This window comes from Natator depressus, chromosome 3, assembly GCF_965152275.1.
Source record: "Natator depressus isolate rNatDep1 chromosome 3, rNatDep2.hap1, whole genome shotgun sequence".
NCBI classification, from domain to species: Eukaryota; Metazoa; Chordata; order Testudines; family Cheloniidae; genus Natator; species Natator depressus.
Window position 1 is genome coordinate 66,567,496 of NC_134236.1, and position 24,320 is coordinate 66,591,815.

The window sequence follows — 24,320 nt, forward strand, 5'->3', positions numbered from 1 at the left end:
GGGATAGGTGCGACCGTGTGGAGCTGCCAGCTGGGAGAGCAGCCTGAGGCAGAAGCTTCCAGCTCGCAGGATATTCCAGGCCCGACTGAATCTCCATGAGACGAAACTTAAAGAAGAGAATGACCTGGAGTCTCTGGCTCCCATTCGGTGCTCTAAGAGGAGGATAGCCATGTCTGTCCAGGCACCCCGATCGACCTCACCGAGGTCTGCCAGGAGCACCCGGGAGACGTACGACAGCTATCAGTCCTACTGCACCGTCTGGCGCGAAGGGAAGGAGCTGCTGCTGTGTAGCAATGCAGTACCGCGTCTGCCAGCAGCACCCAGGAGACGTACGGTGACGGTGAGCTGAGCGGGCTCCATGCTTGCTGTGGTATGGCATCTGCACGGGTAACCCAGGAAAAAAGGAGCGAAACGATTGTCTGCTGTTGCATTCACGGAGGGAGGGGGACCTGTACCCAAAACCACCCGCGACAATGTTTTTGCCCCATCAGGCATTGGGAGCTTAACCCAGAATTCTAACGGGCAGCGGAGACTGCGGGAACTGTGGGATAGCTACACACAGTGCACCGCTCTGTAAGTCGATGCTAGCCACGGTAGTGAGGACGCACTCCGCCGATTTAATGCGCTTAGTGTGGACATACTCAATTAACTGTATAAAATCTGTTTCTAAAAATCGACTTCTTTAAAATCGACCTAATTTCGTAGCGTAGACAAGGCCTAAGATTCTCTTGAAAATGGGACGCAGGCTCTTCCGAAAAATTTTATCCCTAGGCTTATATATTTTACTTGTGTATGTGATATATTACAGTTTTGTTTTTTCAATTTTTAAAAAGAAGAGATTTGTTTTATGCAATAGAGAATATTGGAGTCAATAGTAAATGCATAAATAAGAACTGTCTGCTTTAAGTTTTAGCTCTTTTGTTTGAAATAATTCCTTTAAGTAACTTGAACACACTTCTCAGGTGTAACTTGAGCATAACCCAAAACATACACTGATTTTACATAAATTTGAACAAGACAGGAATTATAGAAAGATAATATACTCAAGATTAGTTGAGCATGAGCAATACAATCCACGTTACCAGAAACCACAACTCTTTTTAACCTAAATGAAATGGCAAATAGCTGCTCTCTGTATTAGTTCTATCCATAGAGTTTGAATATATCATTTCCATAATGTAGTATTGTCAACTAGGGAACGGCAATAGATGGGAAATCACAACTCTGCTTCCATGTGCAGTATCTACCTGATTCAGTAGTTGAGATGTTTTTTGCACAGTCTTCGTTGTTTTGTGAAGCATCTTGGACTGGGCACTCTGCATTTTCCATCGTACTAAGATTAATTCTTTGCTCATCAGTGTCTCCTAGAGACTGATCAATATGACAATAGGCCTGCTGTAATGCTTCAATATCACTGTTAGTTTGTCCATAGGAAATACCTGCTGGAAATTAACAAATCAAGATGCAGGGAACTGGAAATTCATTAGAGAAACAATAAGTAAACTCAACACACTGGAAGAACAAGTTTCAGTCACTAGCACGATCTATTAACCAATAAATGTAACAGCATTGTGACAAAGTAATGAGAAAAAGAAAAAAAATCCAACAATTTACTTATCCTCTCTCGACTCAATTTCAAAATTTACAGGGAGCAACTATTGCTGAAAACAGCAAACTTCATTTTAACTATGAAAGTGTTTATTAAATAATACTTGCTCTTCTCTACAGTCTTTTCTCTGCAATTATAGGTGTTTCTATTTTTATAAATATTTTCACTGCTAAAACTCTCACAAATGAGAAGTATATTTTGTTAGATTAAATACAGTGTGGCTATGATGAAATAAGTGTATTGTAAGTCTTCATGGAGTTATATATTTTCTCATTGTTTTGACTTCTCTCTCCCATTAGAATTTTGAATACAATTAAAATTTTAGATTCTGTGAACGTCTATTTCTGACTTCTAAATGAAATTCAATTGCTAAAGTGTGTGTGTGTGTGTGTGTGTGTGTGTGTGTGTGTGTGAGAAAGCAGCTTGCAGTGATCAAGAAAGAATAAAAGAAAATATTTAAAACTTAAGTATCAGTTGTCTAGAAAAGACCTTTATGAAAAAAAATTTAAGCCTGAAAAGAAAAAGCATTTCTTTCTTCAACATTTTGGTCATTACCAACCAGGGCTTGATTTGCATAGGCAACATAGAATTTCCTTCTTTCCTCTATCCAATCCTCTGGAGCCATCAGGTCTCCAGCTAAAATACAGACTAAATTAAAACAAACAACCAAAACAAAGACAAAGCAGCCTTACCAGTTCCATTTATTTCATCCTTAGTGACTTCAGATGTCTGATGTTCAGTCACTGCTGCATCTTGCTGTTCAATGACCTTTTGGGTTTCCATGGTGGAGTCTTGTGAATCAAGCAACACAACTAAAAGGATACAAAAAGATAAACCTGGGACTTTAGGGAACACTGTCACTGATGTGATATTTCACCTTCTCCATCCTGGCCCAGTGGATGCAGAATACAATTTTAACCAGTTAGGAACAGATTGGCACCTTGTGATCTGTCATGCGTATGGGTCAATTCCTAGTTGCACTTCCACCAGCAGCAGAGCAGGCCTTGAACTGTGACAGTCACAATTCAGTCTCTGCTTCCCTCTTGCTCCTTGTGGGAAGTAAGCTACTCCAGCTTTTTTCCCAGTGCAGCTTCCCTGTCCACTCTGCTCCAAACCAGCTCAGTTGTGCTGGCTGGCACACTAGACAAGAGGTGCTAAGGCTCAATCCACACCCCATTCCTGCCTACTCACCTGCATGGGAGAGGAAGTAGTGGCTTAGCAATTGCTATTTCCCCACCATGCTATGACAAGCAATGTGAATAGTCAAATGGGTGTACACATCCTTATTACTACACTGCACGGATAGACTCATGAGTGAGCCCTTTAGTTAGCCCTCATGAATTAAGCCCTCACTTGGTTTTTGTTATTAATAGGCCTTTACCATTTATCCCTTCAAATTCAGGATTAGCATACTTGAACATAAAACAGACTGTCAGAATAGTTAATATTTTGTTAATTCACCAGCAGGTATTTTGTTAGTGGTGTAGGTCTTGCTTGAGCCCTACACACGACTAACAGTGTGAACTAAAGGCTGTGAACCACAGTAGGCTTGGCCTTGGCAAAATAACTAATACACTAGATATTGGCTAACCAAGTAAGAACATTCCTGACTGGAGAGGATGGTACAAAAACACCCAGAGTTCTCAAGTAACTATGTAAATATATTCCAGGAAGTTAATACAAATACATCCCAACCTAGCACAAGATAAAATAGTTTGACAGAATAATTAATAGGGGTGTTTTGTCCAACACATCTGGAGTAAGGTACAACGGGAGGTAACAAACAGATATCATGAAACACGTAAGGTGGTATGTAAGTTGTTTATCCCAGTTGTTTGTCTCAGTCTATAAATGTCGGGGTACCTTGCCTTAATCCTTTGTGCGGCCGAGGGGACAACAGAAATTCCTGCTGCTGTCTGAGCCACTCCTTGCCATGGGGCACTCATGCGTTAATGTACTTATGCAAGTTAAGAGAGTCGTTAGAACGTGCCTAGAGGGCAATAAACCTGGCTGAGTGCCTTAGTCACTGAACCTTGCCTGTGGTCTCTCTCTACAAGTAACATCAAGGTCCGCTGAATTAGCTGGCTGAGCTTTCTGCTCATGCTGGTAACACTGAAGCTCCAAGAACAGAAGCACTGAGCAGCTGTAACAGCTTAGCAACCTTGACAGTGTGGCCGCAGCAACAACATTCCTCTGCACTTATGAACTGGCTAAAGACAATTAATTTGTTAGACCCCACACGTTCTGCAGACACACCAAATCTTGCCTCTCTATAATAAGATTACTCTAAAGGACTCTCCAAAAATCAGCACGGTTTTATTTTATTTTTAATTGCCAAAATAAAACCCGTTTAGCAATTTCTGAATTATTTAAACCCCCCTTTTAGGAGGGAGGAGACAAGTGAGAATAGGAAAAACATTCTGTTAATTTCTGAAAGACTTGTTGTGCACCTCATGATCACCTCACTCCTAGACAGGTAGGTAAGCAGGCTGCAGATTCTCTTCTTCATTCTGGTGAGGGGGAACGCTATAGAAGTGACCAGTAATAAAATATCCTTTTCTCCAGAAGTGGGTGTGTTATGATTGGAGGTCAGAGTGCTAGACAACAAGGTTAAGATTTTCAAAGACAACTAGGGGATTTAGTTATATGTATAGTTGGGATTATGTTTTCCAATGTGCATTACTTTGCATTTATCAACACTGAATTTCATCTCCCATTTTGTTGCCCAGTCACTCAGTTTTGTGAGATCCTTTTATAGTGCTTCGCAGTCTACCTGGGACTTAACTATCCTGAGTAGTTTTGTATCATCTGCAAATTTTGCTACCTCACTGTTTACCCCTTTTTCCAGATCATTTATGTATATGTTGAATAGTACTGGTACCAGTACAAACCCCTGGAGGACACCACTATTTACCAACCTCCATTCTGAAGGCTGACCATTTATTCCTATCCTTCGTTTCCTATCTTTTAACCAGTTACGGATTCATGAGAGGACCCTTGCTCTTAACCAATGATAGCTTACCTTGCTTAAAAGTCTTTGGTGAGTGACCTTGTCAAAAGCCTTCTGAAAATCTAAGTACACTATATCCACTGGATCAACCTCTACATTTCAACACTCTGGGCATGATTCTGAAACATGGCTACTAAGGCCCCAGTTCTATGAGCTCCACCTGCGAGGACTGCAGTGCCTGCATTGAGCTCGCTGCAGGATCTGGCCCTAAGCTTGCAGGTGTGAAAACATGGAAATTGAATTTTTGGTGCAAAATTAGAGACTGTGTTGAGGCCTATTTAAAAATTAAGACATATGGATCATTCTTAACTACTTCAGTCCATGATTAGGGAGCAGTAAATTCACATTCAGAAATAAAACAGATTTACTTGCTATATATTTTACAAATATTTTCACGCTACTGCAAATTTAAATTTTTACCTTTAGCCAGCATGCCAGTCTTTTCATCCTAAAACAATTGAAACAGTGAAGGATAGTTACTTTGTGAATTTGAAAAAACAAAATAAGTTTATATTTAAAGAGATTAAAAGTTTGCTTTAGTTCATGTACAGTTCAATATTTATAGTACGAGTTTAAGTTGTGCAACTGCTTGGAGCACTATGAAGTTATGATACCAATAGATGAACTGGGACCATACATCTTCCCCATTCTTTTACTCTGCTTCCCCCTTAAGGGTGAGGTGGAACTAGATGCTAAAAATTACATTAGCAAAATGCTGTTATTGCAAATTACAACACAAGAAAATCAGAAAATACCAAGTTAGTGTCCTTATTACAGTATTCATTTTTCATTTCCTAACTGCTTTGCCTTCAAGTTTGAAGCCTTAAAGTGGTATGAACATGGGCGGAGGTACTGTTTGTTTGTGGTTTTGCATTTATTAGCACTAGGATTTCAACTAATACTTGTTTTCAAAACAAGCTACAAAAATTTGAGGGTCATCAACTGGAGATGAATGTGAGCTGTTCTAGACAACAGAATGTAACATAGATAAGCTGTAATCACATACATGGTATGCCCTACTAAATAAAGTTTACCTCGACTATGTTGCATTGAATTTTTAAAAGAACTCTGCTCAGATTTAAGAATCATTTTATGGACCAGTGTTTTGCTTTTCAGTCTTAAGGAACCAGAAGTATCTGAAAATACGTTTATCGCATTTTCTATAGATGTGGTACAGTACATGGATACCACACAAAATATCCTTACAAAAGACTTATTGTCTTTAATTTTGCATTGAAGGCTTACCTCTTGGTCTCATTGTTTTGCTTACATAAAACACACTGGCCCAAAGGGTAGGAAATTCTTAGACCCAAAGGGTAGGAAAATGAGACTTTAAACCACATTTTTGGCCCCTGGATTTTGAGGGTGATCCTGGGATGGTTTGGCCTCTGGTGAAAGTTAGAGCATTCTCAGAACTGATCTAACCTATGCCAAGTGATCCCAAAAAGGCTGTTGCAGCACTCAGAAATAGCCAGAGCATACAGCCACTCTGGCCTGCCTTCTATGCCAAAGGCAGCTGGGAGCAGGTATAGAGCTACTGCACTTTCTCCATGCCACTCCGGCATTCCCCTATAGTGACAGAATTCCAGGTGGCTAGATCCACTGGGTTCATGATTGATGATACAGATAATCCTGACCACCCCTTTACAAGTCATCCAGCAGATCACTAGCCAACAGATGTATGCACTGTTTGGGAGAAGGGGTGGAAAGGAAAAGTTTGATTCCCCTTTTCATTCTAAAGTTCTATGGGTCAGAGGCTTTCCTTTTCCCGAAGAGCTCAATAGCTTTTTCACCCCCGACTCCCCGCCCCAGGCCTCCCCACAAAAAAAAGAGAAAAACACCCTTTCATTCTGAAGCGCCGTGCAGTGCTTTTAAGTACTGCACTTACCATCTGTGATCGTAAACTCAAAATGCAAATAAGCAAGTACCATAGATATGTCAAGATCAAACCACCAGGAAGAGTACATTCTTCATGGAAAAATACCACACCAAATACCTCTATTCTTCCTTGTATGTAATGCAAGTACATTAAAAAAACTATAGCTACTTGTGTTTTTACATGTATATTTGTGTACTTGTAGATCTCTATAAACTCAAAAAAGTAGTGTAGAAGCTCAGACAATTAGTTTAAAATAATAGATTTTTAAGAAGTGTTTTAAAACTAGCAGTTTGGTCTTTGTCAGAATTATGATGATCTTTAAAGCAGATACACATAGCAGAAAATGTCTCATACCAGAAAATTCAACAATTTAAATATTTAAATATTATACCTGTCCTTGAATTTTTAAATCAGCTTCTGATCTGACAGTTTGCTCAACTTCATTATCTTCATTTTTAGAAGGATAATTAGATTCGGTCTCATCTTCAAAATCTTCACTATAATTGCCTGAAGTATAATTAAGCAGGGAATAAAGTTTTTTTTTTTTTTTTTTTTTTTTTTTTTAAGGATACAGGCAGTGCCAGGAAAATACTTTGCTAACAACAAATACTGTGTTGCTCACAGAGCTTATTTTGTAACAAAAGTTAGCATGAAGAATAAGCCAGGTATAGTCCCTCCAAATTCAAATGAGTACATAGTGTAATTGCTACAAACAGGATTTTTCACCGTTCCCAATGATATTTTTGTTTGACATTTGATGATTCAAAATGTATACTTTAGTTTCTGATTATGTAGTACAATTGTTATTATACGAGTTTCACTATAAGAAATTATAAGACTATAATTATAGTCTATATATACACACTACAATAACTACATAGAAACTAAACTGTTACTATAAGAATTTCTATTCTTTTATCTTTGTAAAACTACAGATTTGTTTTAACATTTCTATTATAACCTTGAGCTGACAGTGCACCCATGCATTTTAAAGAAAGAATATTTCCTTTAGTTATTTAAGGTTTGCAAATACACATTTTACTTAAATTTAATAAGAGTTACGTTTTTTAAATTCAAACTTTCCAGAATGGATTTCTGGACAGTTCAGCTAACCAATTAATTTGTTCTGTCTCAAAAAAGGAATTTGCCCTTTTAGTATAATAGATTAAGAGGCCGGGATGGAATGAAATGGATAAACCAAGAAAGAGCTATAAGTAAGGGGAGAGGGAGGAGCAGCAGCACAGTGAAAGGGAAAAGTAGAGAGGGGCAGTGTGTCAATTTGGGAAATCTACAATTTATGAATTTGGTGTGAGATTATGAACTCTCTGAATGTGACTTTACCAAGCTGCTAACTTCATTTTGATTGTGCAGCCCTTTTCCTTCTCTTTTGTTCTTTTACTTCCATGTTGGACTGAAATTTCAAGTGGGAGTGATACAGGGCTGACAGAGCGTCCTTAAACTGGGATCTGCCTCTAAGCATCCTAGACAATAGGCAAGCTCTTGCCCAGCAGAACTGGTTTGTCAGGGGAGATGTCGCCTGGAAACTAAGCTACCTGGGAGGTTCTGATCACCTGAGGAGGCTGATCTGGGAATCACCTTACAGAGGTCTTGTAAAGTTATAAAAAGGCAGATCCCAAGCCCTTATTAGTACAGTCAACAAGAAAATCACCTTGACTTTCAAATAAAAACAGGTTGCATGCATTGGGATGAATATTGATGTGAAAAAAAGGCAGATGAAAGAACACCTGGTTCCCATAATACCCCCACTACCCTTTCAGTGATGTTGCTATACTATCTTGTCTATTTGGAATATGCAAAAGGAGAGGAGCCTCAAATTTTCTGGCTCACTTTCTCAAAGAAATATGGAGTAGGGGACAAACAAAAGAGTTTTAAATTGTATTTTTTCCTTTCCACGTCTTCAAAGCATGGTCCATTGGAATTGTGGAGATCCTGCTCTACTCTGATATTCCAACATGCATTTTTCTGATGACTTCAGTAGCTTCTATAATTAGCACTTCTATAATTAGAACTTCACCTTTTGTTAATTATTCAGCAGTTTTATAGAATTTTCTCTATTCTTAGTTTACACTGTTGGGTATAAAATAATGCCCAAAAGAAGACACTCCACAAATTAAACAAGAAATTTTACATGTATTATTTGTGAAGATAAGACTATTACCACATTTCTCTTTGTGTTTAGATTCATCTTCCACTTGTTCTACATTTTGTTCATTGCTGGGGGTGGAAAAAAAAAATGTTACTGTCTCCCTTGTCATTTATGAGCACCAGTTTAGATTTTTTTTTTTAAGTCTGTTCTTCATAAAAGCTTCCTGCCTCATACTGGTAATTGTAATAATATGTGCACATTTTTTGAACTTATCATTGATATTCTATTTTATATTCTACTTGTGTAAGTGTTGTTATAGCTGTCCACACAGCTACAACTCTCATCCCCAAACCTCTTCCGTCTTGTAACTGCAACAGCCTCCTCTCTGGCCTCCTTCACACCCACATAGCCCCCCCCAAAACAAACAAGCCTATCATCATTATTTTTGCTTCTTGTTCCAACTTTGCCATGCACTCCACCCTTTGAGTTCCTCTCTTGGCTCCCCCTTTTCTACTCCAAAGTCAGGTTGTTGTCTTCACTTTTAAAGCTTTTCAGAACTCTCCCTCTCCCTCCTTATCTGCTCTTATATCTTAAGAAATTTCTTCTCCAATCTCTAAGTACACCCAAGTAGGCCAGCCTTGACTGCCCGTTTGTCTACTTCTCCCACAGCTTTCACACAGCCTCTTACACATGGAATGACCTCCCTGGTCTAGTCTATGAAGTCACTACTTCAAATCCCTCCCCAAGCCTCACTTCTAATGTCATTTCTATAGGAATATGTCAAAAGAAAATGGCTAAGTGGAAGGTTAGTATGGATTACCAATATCTTTATTTACATGTTCTAGTTAAGAAAAAAAAAATTAAATATCTTGTAACTATCAAGTTGTGCACATATACACATGTATATGTATAACCATGTATAACCATGCGCACTATCACTATGACTCTCATCCTCCCTCCCCTCATTCTCTCCTTTTGCTAATCTCATTTGTGTCTGCCCTAGATTGCACTTTGAGCCAAGTGTGCGATTCCCATCTTGAGGAGACAAGCTCTTATCGGACTAGGACACTAAAAGTAGAGCATGATGGCAGCAGCATGACTGGCAGGAGGGCAACATCCTGATTACATACACATCTGAGACCATAGCATTTAGTTGGATGACTAGCCCCACCCACCAGTCAAACAGCCATTACCACACTTTTTACCATGCTAGCTTGGTCGCAGCTAGCATATGTCTCCTCGAGCTGGGAATCACAACCTCAGCTTTAAGAGCAGACATACCCTTCAGTTATAAAGTTTCCGAGTAACAACCACCTTGTTTTGTATACTCATACAGTACCTAGTACAATGATGCCTGATTGTGATTTGGGCTTCTGAGCTCCATCATAATATATATATTTATTAAAAGTAATGGAGTAATTTCAGTGTAGGGTCCCCACACATTACCAGGCAAATGCTGTTAGTAATATAGAATCATTTGAGTCCAGCTCTGTGTTTAATCTTGAATAATCAATGGTAGATGAAGCTCCTTTTTCAAGTTTAGCAAAGAATCTCTCTTTTTCTTCTTGTTCTTCCAAAGTATCCAATCCAGCTCCCAAAATACTTTGATTAGGTCCAGAAGCCACAACCGAATCTAAATTTAAAAACATATCACAATCTAATTACAATAATACAATCTCAGTCCATGGAATAATCACAGAAGTTTAATTATAATAAAAGACAGCCACATGGTATTAAAGAAATACTAAATAGCGTACAGGATCCTGCAACTGATTCCATGCAGATGGACCCCATGCAGAGTTACTTGCAGGATCAGGGCCGAGAACAATGTTTTAAGGTAACAGTTTCACCAATTCTCACCACTTAGTGTGTTTATTTTTAGAAAAATATATTCTTCATTTGTAATAACTTGACCAGCAATTTGCTAATAATCTGATTAAATGGTTCCTCTCTCTGTTATTTCTTACCATCAGGTTCCAGGCTGTCTCTACTTAAGGATATAGAAATGCCATCACTTTTTTGGAGCTGCATTTTTCCTGTGTGAGCCTCCTCATCCACCTCTACAATAGGGTGGGAATCCTTTTGAGACTTGAGAAAGCTTCCATTTGTCCGTAGCATTCCTAAAAAAGACAGTTTTGTACACAACAGAGATTAATTACAAATGACAATTTGTACTGCATGGTTAAGTCTTGCAGTTACCTTTTTAGAATGAGTGAAGTTTATATACTTTATCACAGTAGCAAAGATGTTCAACTTGTTTGCATCCCTTAGCTCCTATTAAGTTCTGTGACTCAGCCCTTTGCATGTCTTGTTTAGCTTAGCTACTCTCTGCTTTACAATTTTTTTATTTTCACAGTCACGTTTTTAACACCAGCCTGAGATTCTGGTGAGGTGAACATCGTATGTTATGAAAGACATAGAGCCTATTTTGTAACCTCTTCACAAAAGCATTCATGGAAGCCAATTATATCCAGAAGTGTTATAAAGAGATTAATATTTAGTGGTAAACATAGTTGGCAGCCCAGAGAAAATGGAGCTTTGTATTTGTTTTCTTTTATATATTTTTAAATAGCACCCATTGCTTCAGCAGCAACTTACAATATTTAAAAAAACAAATTTAATTTAATTAAAAAACTACAATAAAAGAACATTCAGGTTGCATGTAAGTATTCAAAAGTCAGGAAAGAAGAAAGTTAAGGATGAACCTGCGCATTGTATGTATTACAATAGCCTTTAATTAAATGATCACATACTAATTTTCAAGTAATATACCATATCATACTTCCCCTTCCACACACGTTTGTATCTTAAAATATTTCTTTGTTGTATGTTTGCATTAATGTCATTGTCCCAGCAGTCCAGTATGTTTGAGAGATTTTTATAGGAATTCTCTTCTCTCTAAGCCACTTATTCTCATACATTTTTCCTTTGGAGATAAATACAGCTCTGACTAATAACTTATTGCTAGGGTTGCCAACTGTCTAATAGCACAAACCCAAAGACTCCTGCCCCACCCCCTCCCCAAGGCCCTGCCCCGCCCTTTCTCTGAGGCCCCGCCCCCGCTCACTTCAGCCCCCCTCCCTCCATTGCTTGCTCTCCCGCACCCTCACTTACTTTCACCAGGCTGATACAGGGGGTTGCGGTGTGGGCTCTGGGCTGGGGCTGAGGGGTTTGGAGTGTGGTAGGGTGCTCCGGGATCAGCCTAAGGCAGGGGTGCAGGCTCTGGGAGGGAGCTTGGGTGTGGGAGGGGAATCAGGGATGGGGCAGGGGGGTGGGGTTCGGGAGCAGGTTCGGGGTGCAGGCTCCGGCCGAGCAGGGCTTATCTTGGGTTGCTCCTGGAAGCGGCAGCATGTCCAGCAGCAGCTCCTAGATTCAGGAGTGGCCAGGCCACTGCGCGTGCTGTCCCCGCCTGCAGGCACCGCCCCCACAGTTCCCATTGACCGTGGTTCCCGTTCCCGGCCAATGGGAGCTGTGGAGTCAATGCTTGGGGCAGGGGCATGGTGCAGCAACTTCTGGCCACGCCTCCACCTAGGAACCGCTGCTGGACATGCCAGCTGCTTCCAGGAGCAGCGTGGAGCCAGGGAAGGTAGGGAGCCTGCTTTAGCCCCTCTGTGCCGTTGGACTTTTATCAGCCTAAAATCTCCCGGATTGGCTTCAGTATCCTCTGAGAGATTGGACCTGATTCCAGGAGACTCCCAGCCAAATTGGGAGGGTTGGCAACCCTACTTATTGCTGTGTCTAACAAGCTGTTTCTCAACAAAGTACACTTTTAGGCCCAGATTCTTTGCTGTGTATAGCTACACTAATTCTCTACCCAACCAGGCCGCAAACACAGCTTTCTGAGCTGTGCCAGCTGGAAACAGCTCACCAGCTTGGAATAGCCAGACCACAGAGTGCTCTAACCAAATTTCTCCTTGCCCTTACCATATTCCTCTTTACCTCCAATGCATTCTGACGGGGACTGTGGAAGAAAGTGGTGTAAAAACTGGCTACACCCGCTCTACCCTCTTCAAAAATTTCCCCCATTGGAGGAAACCTCAAAAGCAGAGATAGGGCCAGTTTCCATCTCCTTGGTACTGAGAGAAAAGTCAGGGAAGAGAATCTGGCCCTATAAACTTGTATCACCTGTGTACAGATTTCATTATTTCTGTTTTACCATGTCTCTCTTGTAAAAGTGAAACTAATTTGTTTTTTCCAGTGACTTATCCTCAAACTGTCTTAATACATTCTAAATATTAGATGTACTCTCTTTACATTGTTAAACTTCCTAAAAAACTAACTCAAAATATACGGCCTCGTTCCAAACCCACTGAAGTCAACTGGAATCTTTCCATTAATGTCAATGGATTTAAGCGTACAGATTCCCCCCCATTGCCAACTGATTTGAAAGTCATCTGTCTATTTCAAAGTGGACATGTACAGACAAAACAACACATTTCCAGATGCTGGATATTTAACTGTATTAAACAGCAATAGTATATTTACAGTGAAATGTTTTTATGACACAGTCAATACGGACATCCTTTTTAAAGTAGAAGTCCTTACCTTGCATTCGGATATGCAAGGGTACATCATCTCTGCATCTGCAAAGAATCCCACTGAAGTGGATGTGGTCCACCTGCGCTGATTTGATTGCATGACTGAAGCCTAATTTTGTAATAACATTTTAAGTACCTATACTAGCCCATGATGCTCTTCACTATTATATATTTGTATTACAGTAGCAGAAGAGGAAAGGGCTTCTAAAAATACTTTGGAAAGTTTTCCAGAGCAGTATGGAAATATTCTTGGGACAAGTCAGTTCACAGCAAAGTTAAAATTAATTATGTATGCAAACAAGACCAGATTTTCACAAGTGCTTAGCATGCAGCAGCTCCCATTGAGAGCAATATAGCTCAACTCTTGAAAATCTGACCACTTATTTAGGTGCCCTAAATGGGAGCTGTGGGATGCTGAACATTTCCTGCTGGTTATAACACACTTTGCCACCTGCAAATGGGAAGTCTGGGCAAATAGTCCTAAATGAAACACAGAGCAGTTAAGTGATGTAGCAAGTAAATGTCAGGGCAAGTACTAGAACTCAAGTCTTTTCTATCTGAGGTCAATGCCTAACTAGGCCACAGTGGCTCCTATTTACACAACCCCTGAATCTTAATAACCATATTTTTCAGATAAGGTAAAGACACAATTTGCTCCCATATGGAATTTTTTCCATCTATAATTCTCAGTGCTGTTCAAAAGGGTAGGTATGAATATCTTGATTTCTGGAGCAATTTGTCTAAAAGGGACTGTAATCCAGTTGACAAGATATGGATCTACAACAACAGAATTCAGGGATCTGATCCCAGTTTTGCCACAAACTTCCTATGTGACCTTAGACAAGTCATTTAATCACTCTGTGCCTCAACTACTCCATCTGGAAAATGGGAGTATATATTACCATCTTATAGAGCAGAAATGGTGAGGCCTCACTAAATAAGTATTACCAAGTCAGATGGAAGGATGTTGACAGATAACTCAACTCCTAGCCTCATACACATTCCTTTAGACCATGGGGGATTCTGCTGCTGGTACTAGAGAAGGACCCTATTTACCAGATCTTGGGTTTCCCACAATGTTCAGAGTACATCCAGGCCAGTCTGGACTCACCCTGTGAGCAAAGATCCTGCATTAAAGCATGTGAGTGGTCCCAGTGACTTCAATGGGACTTGTTTAAGTGCTTTGCTGGACCAGGACCTAAGGAACTTGTTATTTGTTTGTTGTTGAACTGAGTTATTTAAGCAAGTGCAGTTCAGTTCTAGGTGATCACTTAGGCCCTGATCTTGCCATTGCCAACTCTTGCAAATATTCTGCAAAACTCACAATATTTGGCATTTTTCTTAAACCCCCAGCACCTGGAGTCATGTAATTACATGAAACTACACGATTTCATTTAAAAATAATGTTTCTATCCATCATGGTTGCAGAGAAAAAACTGAATACATGAACCCTAAAGGCTTAAAATCAAGGAGAAAAATAGAAGACCCCATAATTTATTATTTTTTAAAATCTCATGATTTGGAGGCGGGGGGTTTGACACAAGATTTGTGAATGCATTGAGAGCCACAGGGAACCCCCATTGAAATGGGGACCTGCCTACTTGATTCTCAGTGCAGGACAGGAGTTTAATAAACTTAAACAACCAATAAGAAAAGAGAATTTCACATGCTCTGTATGTAATTTTCAGAGCCTCATAACATGGCCAAATCAAGATCAATTTCCTTTGGAACAATGCAATGTTCTCAACAAGGGCTATTTTCATGCTGAATTACAGCTTTTAAAAACGTCACCTGTTATTGGCAGTAGGCCATATCCAAAAAAGGTTGCATTATTTTATTTTAATTTTATTTTATAACTGGACAAGAATTTTTCAACAAACAAATGATTTTTGATTTTTTTTTTAAAGTCACCTACGGGATAGGAACTAGAGTAAGTATGTTACCCTCACAACTGTCTGGAATATCAGAAGCGGCATTTCCCTCTTCATCTTTCTTGGCCTTATGAAATTTTTCCAGTATAATGTATTTAGCCAATGTCTTGTTGCAAGATGCACTGGAAAAAGATTTTGCAGAAACAACTAAGCTCACACACAATATTCATGAATATTTAGGTATAACAGGGAGTAAAGAGAAAAATAAGTCATGAGAATTTAAGTTACAACACTGAAAAAAAAAACCCGGATTATTTCTTGCAGGTTGAACTATATCAATTTTATAGTTGCTACCAAAAATATAAAGTTACAGTATAGCAGCCGCAGTAATTGTTGCTTGTGGAGATTTATAAATATACTATTTTCTCTTTTGAATGGATTCAGCTGTTACTTACAATGTATCTTATCTTATACAAAAGTTTTATTCTAGCATGAATGGAAGGGGATGTCAGACTGTCTGAAGATAAATACTAATGTAGCTATGCCAACGATAAAGCAAGTTTTGTAATACCAGTTTTCAAAGAAAGCATCTGGATCTGTTGAAGCAACATAACAGTGAAAAGCAGTGATAAAAAGGTGGTAATAGCCTTGATATTTCAATATCTTAATTACAAGAGTTGCACATCTACAACTCATCTAAAATCTCATAGGAATTTATTTAAAGCCCAGTGAAGACAATGGGAGACTTTCTGTTAACTTTAATGGGCCTTGGTTCTGGTCAACAGTGAATCAGTAGCAACACTGGAAATTGAACCAGACCTTGGATTCCCAGGCTAAAAGAGATGACAGTATCCCTTTCATTATATCAACTCAGAAACGAGACATCCCTTTATAACTTCCTTTTCTTTTATTATTAAAAAAAGAAAAAAAATACCTCATTTCCCATGCCCCCAAATGTTGCCACTGTAACTTGAGAAATTTCTTCAGTTTTTAGTGCTTTCATCTCCCAGACTGAGATGCTTTACAGTTCATCATACGAGTATGAGGTTGATCAAACACAGAACAGCACACTCATTTACAAAGCTAGACATGTAACAGAAGGGAGATTTCCTGTAGAACTGAGGAGCCATCAAACATTACTCAGAGGACCACGCAACAAAAATTTCACTTATTGTGGACTCCTAAACTATTGACAATATGTGAAATGGTTTGATTTTGACATCAAAACATACTTAGGACTCATCTACACTTTAAAAAGTTTTACTGATATAACTGTTAGTTATGATTTGTGATTTTTTCCCCACATAGCTATAGCAACACAAGCTCTACTGTGGATGCAGTTATGCCAGCATAAAGGTTAGATGACACAGTTATTGCTCTTCCCATACAAGACTAGCTATGCTGGTATAAAGCACCTTTTTTTTGGCTAGGATAACTGTGTCTACACTAATGGGCTCTAGTGCTTTAACTGTCATTATTGTCAAACCAGTATATCTTTCTAGTGTAGACAAGGACTTAGCCTATTACTTGCCAATTACTCACTGCCATTATTATTTACACACAAATGCCATGGCCCAGCCATCATTAGTTGCAGCTATGAGAGCAACAAATCGTCCTTGGGACTCCTCTTATGTTGCACCATGCATAGGTCTGTGCCTAAAGATACAATCTATACCTTAGAAATAAACTGCTTGATTCTTCTACAGTTGTCTGTTACAGCAGTTTTATGCTGGTGCAACTGCAATGGCACTATTCACGGGATAACTTACTACTCAACATGAGTAAGGGGGACAGAAGCAGGCCCATAAAAATCTGCAGAATGTCGGCTGGATTAGAATCTTTGAACTGATGTAAATGTATTATATTAATTTTACAAATAGCTAGAGAGTGATACGTACACAAGTTCTTCCCATGATTTCTATGCCAGTGGTTTTTCCATATCTGGCCAAACTATTAAATGTATTCTAATGAAAAATGACATCGTTACTGAACTACACTATTGCAACGTTATAAAGTCTACAGTTCCTCTAGTTACTTTTGGCAATGCAAATGATATAAAGGGCAGCTTGGTTTCATGAAAACATTGTGATTAACTGGAAAACTAAGGGAAGGAATTTCTATAGCAAATACAAAACTGATGTCAACAAATATTAGAAAACTTGATTACATCAAGTACCAGATTGGAAAATTGAATGAGGCATCTTCTGTTCATTATCTCCAGCTATTTCAGCATTATTTTCAATTAATTTCTTCTCTTTCTCCAGTTTGACAAATCTTATCTGAGGATCTTGAGAAACAAGACAGACAGCAAGAATAGACATGCAAGCTGGACACAGACTAGACAAGAATTCTTATCATGCTCTTTGTTTTATCACTAATATGGTGAAAAGAACTAGAAGCTGTGATTAACGAGGATCAAATGCATCCAAGAGGGGGGAAAAACAGCCCATAGGAATAAAGGCAGTTTCTTAATCTACCAAACATGAAAGTCAACAGCTGGAAACATACTCCACAAATCAATTCAACCTTAGTATAAAGCCAAAGGAAGATGAGATCAAATGTAAAATATACAGACACTACGAGTTTTATTTCCATTATTTTCTTTTCAGCCAACTGAACAGCAGTCAGTAGAAACCACTGTATCTTCTAGTTTATTAATTAATATAGAAAACCAATTGAATTGCTTATTATTCAATGAAACTCAATGTCAGGGCCTTTCCATGATGAGAGGGCTAGGAAAAGATAATCAGACTAGAGATTTACACTGCATGATAGATGACAGAATAACACTCCTACAGATTTGCATAGGAGTTTGTTTGCTTCATATTGACAAAATACTTTTGACAATCACGTTTGAATGACATAATGCAATTAGCAGAGTGCCTAAAGCACTATAAGCTTAATGCTGCAGATCTCATGCAGGTACCTCCTATAGACTTTAACAAGAGTGCTGTCTGCAAACGAACAGCAAGACCAAGCCTAAGGGAACACAAAGCTCTGCAGAATTTCATGGAACATTAAGTTTAGACCTCACAAGTTAAATTCAAAGTTAATTCCCACATTTGTCACCTTTGAAGCAATATCATTTATTTTTCAGCAGTGCTAACCGTTACTTTGTTCCTTATGCTGCACGTTAATAAGTGTACATCTGACTTGCAAAACAATAGAAGATAAGAAACTAGATCACTCGTTCAATTTATCCGTTGTAGCAATTTAGTACTGCAGCATTGTTCAGCCACTGCTCAGTTGCACAATATGACAACGTACTGGAGAATCTATTTGAGAATATAGGCCTGGATCCTTGGATCTTGCTGAACTACACTTGACAAAGGACCCAAGAATGGGGAGGGAAAAAAGGTGGCTGTAGGTCACCTCTGTGCTCCCGGATTCCCACAGATAATGGGGCCAGTTCAGCCTCCAGTGCAAACTAGAGCGCCCTCAGCCTTTAACTTCTGCTGTCTTATAGTGCCTATTGCTCTAAACATGGCCGTGTGCTCAGAAAGGGATCACAGAGACAAAGATGCACTGCTTTACGCCATCCAGAAATTTCCCTATGCCAGGGTAATGCCCAGCTGCCCAGTTACAGCAGCTTTGTCGCCTCTTTACAATGCAGGATTAGAACAAGGGGGCCAAAGTGTGAGCCAGAATCCAGCACACTATGTACGGAAGATTCTGTATTGGCAAAATTGGCCTAGATTACCTACTATTTTCCAGCTTTTAAGTGAAGTTCTACTCTTAAAAGTGACCCTAAAATTCTTTGGTGGGTCTCCAGGTTTATTGTATCAAATCTGCTTGGTTTATAAAGATTTTTTTCTTAACTGCCTATCCTGCAGCCTGGGCTTTAAGATTGCATCTACTCTAGACAACTGAACTGTTCTTAGCTGAACCAGTGTGATAGAATTGGTTTAAGCAGAAATGGCTCAGAACGTCCATACTAACTGCTGACTTGTGCTGTTCAACATCATTTGGTTGCACTGTTCTCCGAGTACCTATCCCACAGTTCCCCATGCAGCTCCCAGTAATGGTTTCAGAAAAATTTCAAAAGGCTTTGTGGGTTACCTCAAGGACCCCAAAAGGAATTGTAAGAGAAGAGGTCAAACTTTCATAGTTCCTTGAGAAATTACCTTAAATCCCTGGAGCTAATACCCTTTCAAAGCCATTTTTGCAAAAGGAGTGGCCAGGTGGAATGCTCAGCTTGCACTCCTTGCTCAGCAAGAAAGTTCTCTCTCAGAGCTTTTGAAAAGCTATTGGGAAACATCTGAGATAGGAGTTTTCCAGTAGAACCTGTGAAAAGTCAGAGACCAAGATGAGCAACTCGTGGAGCTCATCAGACAACAGCCAGACACTTGCTGAGTTCTGCATGTTGTATTTGTGGATTAAGTAAATATGTAGTATTAGGGTCTGGACTATGACCACAGATCAATGGGATAGAGTCATTCTTAAAGCCTGAGATGATCAGTGGCGTTTACGTAACTTCCATGGGATACTTCCGGAACTTTCTGCTGAGCTCACCCTTATATTTCTGCAACGGATCATGAAAATAAGAGACACCATTCACTGTGAAAAAGCGAGTGGCAATCACCCTGTGAAAGCCGGCTCCCAAGATAGTTAGTTAGAGGTCACTGGGAAACCAGCCTGAGTCAGGTGGTTCCCCAGTGGAGGTTTGCAACCAATATATATTTTCTTGTAGGAGGATGCGATCAAGGTAGTTACTGCACAAGAGATCATGCGACCAGCCAAGCCCATAGGTTTTACCAATACACTACAGGTCTGTGAAAAACCTCCATCTGATTGAGGATGGGAGAATGGTAGCATGTTTTTGCTTTTGTTGTGAATTTTCTCCTGCACTTTCCCCACCCCACCATATGAATAGCTGCATGTATAATTATCATGAATACAGATCTCTTATCGTTTCAAAATTGTTTATGTTTTTCCCTCTCTCCATTTTTTTAAAATGGAGATCTACAGATACGGGAGTAAGAAATTATGCTTTACTATTGACATTTTGTGACCCCTATTAATATTTGTACACTATATTTTCTAATAAATTATCTTTTTGTGATTCAGAATTTATTCATCTGATATAAGGGTATCTCAATATTTTATTAACTTTAGTGAACCATAAAAGTAAACACAGTATAATACTCATAGCTTACTACCTTGAATTTTCTTTCCAATGAAGATTTGAATCAAAAAAAGTTTAATGAATTCATTTCATTTTGTATTCTGCAAACATTACTTGTTATCAGTGTGATACAATAACTACACTCACATTACCAATTTTCCTCAGGATGCAAAAAAAAATACGAAAAAAAGAAAAAGATCTTGCTGACACACTGTGGCAAAAAGAACTGAAGTTATACAGAAATGCACAGTATTTACCACCATCATCAGAATCATCCTCTGAGATCCACCATGGCACAGGATTTTTCTTCTTCAATTCCTTTTTCCTGGGCTGTCCCAATGTCTCAAGAATGGTGGATTTTTTCTTTGAATTTCCAAATGAATCATCTGAAAGAGACTGAATCAGAAGTCCACAGAATTAAAAATAGTTCTGTGAGGAATCATTAGAATCACAGAAATGTAGGACCAGATGGGACCTCGAGATATCATCTAGTCCAGCCCCTTGTACTGAGGCAGGACCCTGTGTACCTAGACCATCCCCCTGACAGGTGTCTGTCTAACCTGTTCTTAAAATCCTCCAATGATGGGGATAGTTTAGCTTAATTATCCTCATAGGTATGAGGAAAAACTTTCTAACCTAAATCTCCCTTGCTATAGATTAAACCCATTACTTCTTGTCCTACCTTCAGTGGACACAGAGAACAACTGATCACTGTGCTCTATAAAACAGCCCTTAACATATCTGAAGACTTATCAGATCATCCCTCAGTCTTCTTTTCTCAAGACTAAACATACCCAGTTTTTTTTTAAATCTTTCCTTACAGGTCACAGGTTTTCTAAACCTTTTATCATTTTTTATGCTCTCCTCTGGATTCTCTCCCATTCGCCACATCTTTCTTAAAGTTTGGCACCCAAAACTGGACATAGTACTGCTGCTGAGGTCTCACCATTCCGAGAGTAGAGCAGGACAATTACCCTCCTGTGTTTTACACACAATACTCCCATTAATACGCCCCAGAATTATATTAGCCCTTTCCACAACTGCATCACACTGCTGACTCATTCAATTTTTGATCCACTATAACCCCCAGATGCTTCAGTAGTATTGCCACCTAGCCAGTTATTCCCCATTTTGTAGTTGTGCATCTGATTTTTTTTTTCTTCCTAAATGGAGTTCTTTGCACTTCCCTCTATTGAATTCCATTTTGTTGAATTCAGACCAATTCTTCAGTTTGTCACGGTCATTTTGAATTCTAATCCTGTCCTCCAAAGTGCTAGAAACCCCCACCCCCAGCTTGGGGTTGTCAAATATAAAGGGAAGGGTAAACCCCTTTAAAATCCCTCCTGGCCAGAGGAAAAATCCTCTCACCTGTAAAGGGTTAAGAAGCTAAAGGTAACCTCGCTGGCACCTGACCAAAATGACCAATGAGGAGACAAGATACTTTCAAAAGCTGGGAGGAGGGAGAGAAACAAAGGGTCTGTCGGTATGCTGCTTTGCCAGGGATAGAACAGGAATGGAGTCTTAGAACTTTTAGTAAGTAATCTAGCTAGGTATGCGTTAGATTATGATTTCTTTAAATGGCTGAGAAAAGAATTGTGCTGAATAGAATGACTATTTCTGTCTGTGTGTCTTTTTTGTAACTTAAGGTTTTGCCTAGAGGGATTCTCTATGTTTTGAATCTAATTACCCTGTAAGGTACCTACCATCCTGATTTTACAGGGGTGATTCCTTTACTCCTATTTACTTCTATTTCTATAAAAGTCTTCTTGTAAGAAAACTGAATGCTTTTTCATTGTTCTCAGATCCAAGGGTTTGGGTCTGTGGTCACCTATGAAAATTGGTGAGGATTTTTACCAAACCTTTCCCAGGAAGTAGGGTGCAAGGGTTGGGAGGATTTTGGGGGGAAAGATGTGTCCAAACTACATTTCCCAGTAAACCCAGTTAGAGTTTGGTGGTGGCAGTGGTTATTCCAAGGACAAAGGATAAAATTAATTTGTACCTTGGGGAAGTTTTAACCTAAGCTGGTAAAAGTAACCTTAGGAGGTTTTCATGCAGGTCCCCACATCTGTACCCTAGAGTTCAGAGTGGGGGAAGAACCTTGACGGGGTCATAAGCAATTTTATGAGCGCACTCTCCATTCCGTTATCCAAGTCATTCATGAAAATACTGAATAGTACTGGACCCTGGACAGAGTTCTGCCAGGCCCCATTAGATACATGCCCAGTCCCTCTCTGTTTGACAGCAAATCATTGATAACTACTCTGAATACAGTCTTTCAACCAGTTGTGCACCTACCTTATAGTAATTTCATCCAGACCATATTTTCCCAGTTTCCTTAATAAGAATGTTATGTGGGACTGTGTCAAAAGCCTTTTTAAAAATCAATATATATCATGTCTATACCCTCCTCCCTATTCATTAGGCCAGTAACTCTGTCAAAGAAAGAAATTAGGTTGTTTTGGCATGATTTGTGTTTGACAAATCCATGATGGCTGTTACTTATAACCTTACTCTCCTCTGGGTACTTACATATTTAGTTTAACATTTTTTCTGGATTTAGATTATATTTTTAATTGAGGATCAGACTATTATAAAAAGGGCACAATGAAAACATTTCCATTGTGTTTTCAACATGACTGAAAATTAATCCATGATCTTTTGGTAGAGTTGTCCAGGAGCCTCCCTTGATTCCACACAGTCCACCCTTTTTGGCTTTTCATATTTGTAGCATAAAGTTGTACAAGAAAACAATAACTATACTAGGATATGGAGTAATACTGTGTACTATATTTCTAGCACTGATGTTTAATTGACAACAGTTGGTTCTGGAAAAATTATCTGATCAGTAACATACATTTTCAATTTAATAATGTAATCAGATTTTTATTTTAGTGACAGTGTAAGAACCTATGTATAGTAATTCTTTTAAATAAAAAACCTGGGCCAAATCCTGATCACGTCCCTCCAGAGCACAGAAGATGATGTATAGTTTGGCCTGACTTTGTACCCTGAGCAGCATTGTTAAAGTCCCAAAGGTAAGTCATTCCCCAGCGCCGCCGCCCCCCCCCCCCCCCCCGAAATAACCATGAAGCCTTCCTCACCTTTCTGATAATGGGCAGAATTCAGAACTCCACTCTGTGCTTTTCATGCTCTTGGGAATTAAATTAGGTAGACAGTATGCCTGAGCAGTTCCACCCTGACTATCAAGTTTGTGTCAATGCACAACTAACAGTTAGCCATAGGGATTCGGACTGGTAGGTCCAACGCAGAGCTAGTCAGACCACTGGAGCAAAGTTCTAAACTCCTGCTAACTGAGATAACTGGGAAGGAGTGGGGAGAGGAAAGATCCACAGCAAGTCTACCAGGTCACAAGGCTGTGTTGAAGTAGAGACCTGACCCATGCCCACAGAGCCAACTTCTGCTCCTTCCCTCCGACTCCCAGGACAGCTCTGGGGGAGTTATGGCAGAAATAGGGCCACAGTGAACTTTTCAGATGCTGAGTGGGGGAAGAGAAAAGGGGTAGGAAGTATAGGAAGCCTCACATATCCCTGTCCCCACCAGAACCTCATTTGCATGAATTTCTCTTATCACTGCCACCTTCAAGTAGTTCACAATACATTTCCAATCAGTAGATTCAGGGCAGTATGGATTTTAGGTGCTACTTCATAGTCTCATAGGATGACCTAAGCCAATAATGTTTTTTAAAAAATTCATTAAAATAAACTTAAGCTAAATGCAAAAAAAGAGTTAAAGCAATGTTAAGTTTGTACAGTTGTAAGAGTCAGCAAAGACCAGAAATGCAAGAGGCGGGGGTGTGGCGGACATAGCTGTGGTGGACACTGCTGTATATTCTATTCCTATTTTTCTCTCCTAACTGTGTAGGTTAACACTGCATATTATTGCTTATATTGTTAAATATAATAGGAAGTTAATACCATTATAGAACTCTTAATTTTTATATTTATATTTGTGGTCATTTTAACAGTGCAGTCTTGACTGGAATCAACCAAGTTTTGTGTACTTAATCAGTATGAAGCCAAGGAGCAGTTAGCATTATTATAATTATTACATTTCCCATAAAGGACCACCCATATATTAAGATCTAAATGAGCTGAGAACATCCATAAATCAAACGTGAATGGTCTAAAATGAACAATCCTTTAGCAACTGCTAACAAAAGG

The 24,320-nt window shown here is 39.2% G+C and overlaps 1 protein-coding gene across 4 annotated transcripts in view; it reads right to left on the minus strand.

Moving 5' to 3' along the window:
- The window catches only part of CEP162 (centrosomal protein 162), a 95,099-nt gene that overhangs the window by 62,521 nt on the left and 8,258 nt on the right, over positions 1–24,320 (minus strand). For all 4 annotated transcript variants that reach the window (XM_074948048.1, XM_074948050.1, XM_074948049.1 and 1 more), the window contains exons 3-10: positions 20,397–20,535; positions 10,573–10,725; positions 10,052–10,238; positions 8,678–8,733; positions 6,890–7,005; positions 5,040–5,067; positions 2,302–2,421; positions 1,248–1,442 (exon numbers count right to left, since the gene is read on the minus strand). In XM_074948048.1, the coding sequence (XP_074804149.1) occupies positions 1,248–1,442; positions 2,302–2,421; positions 5,040–5,067; positions 6,890–7,005; positions 8,678–8,733; positions 10,052–10,238; positions 10,573–10,725; positions 20,397–20,535 (994 nt within the window). The remainder of the gene's footprint in view (positions 1–1,247; positions 1,443–2,301; positions 2,422–5,039; positions 5,068–6,889; positions 7,006–8,677; positions 8,734–10,051; positions 10,239–10,572; positions 10,726–20,396; positions 20,536–24,320) is intronic.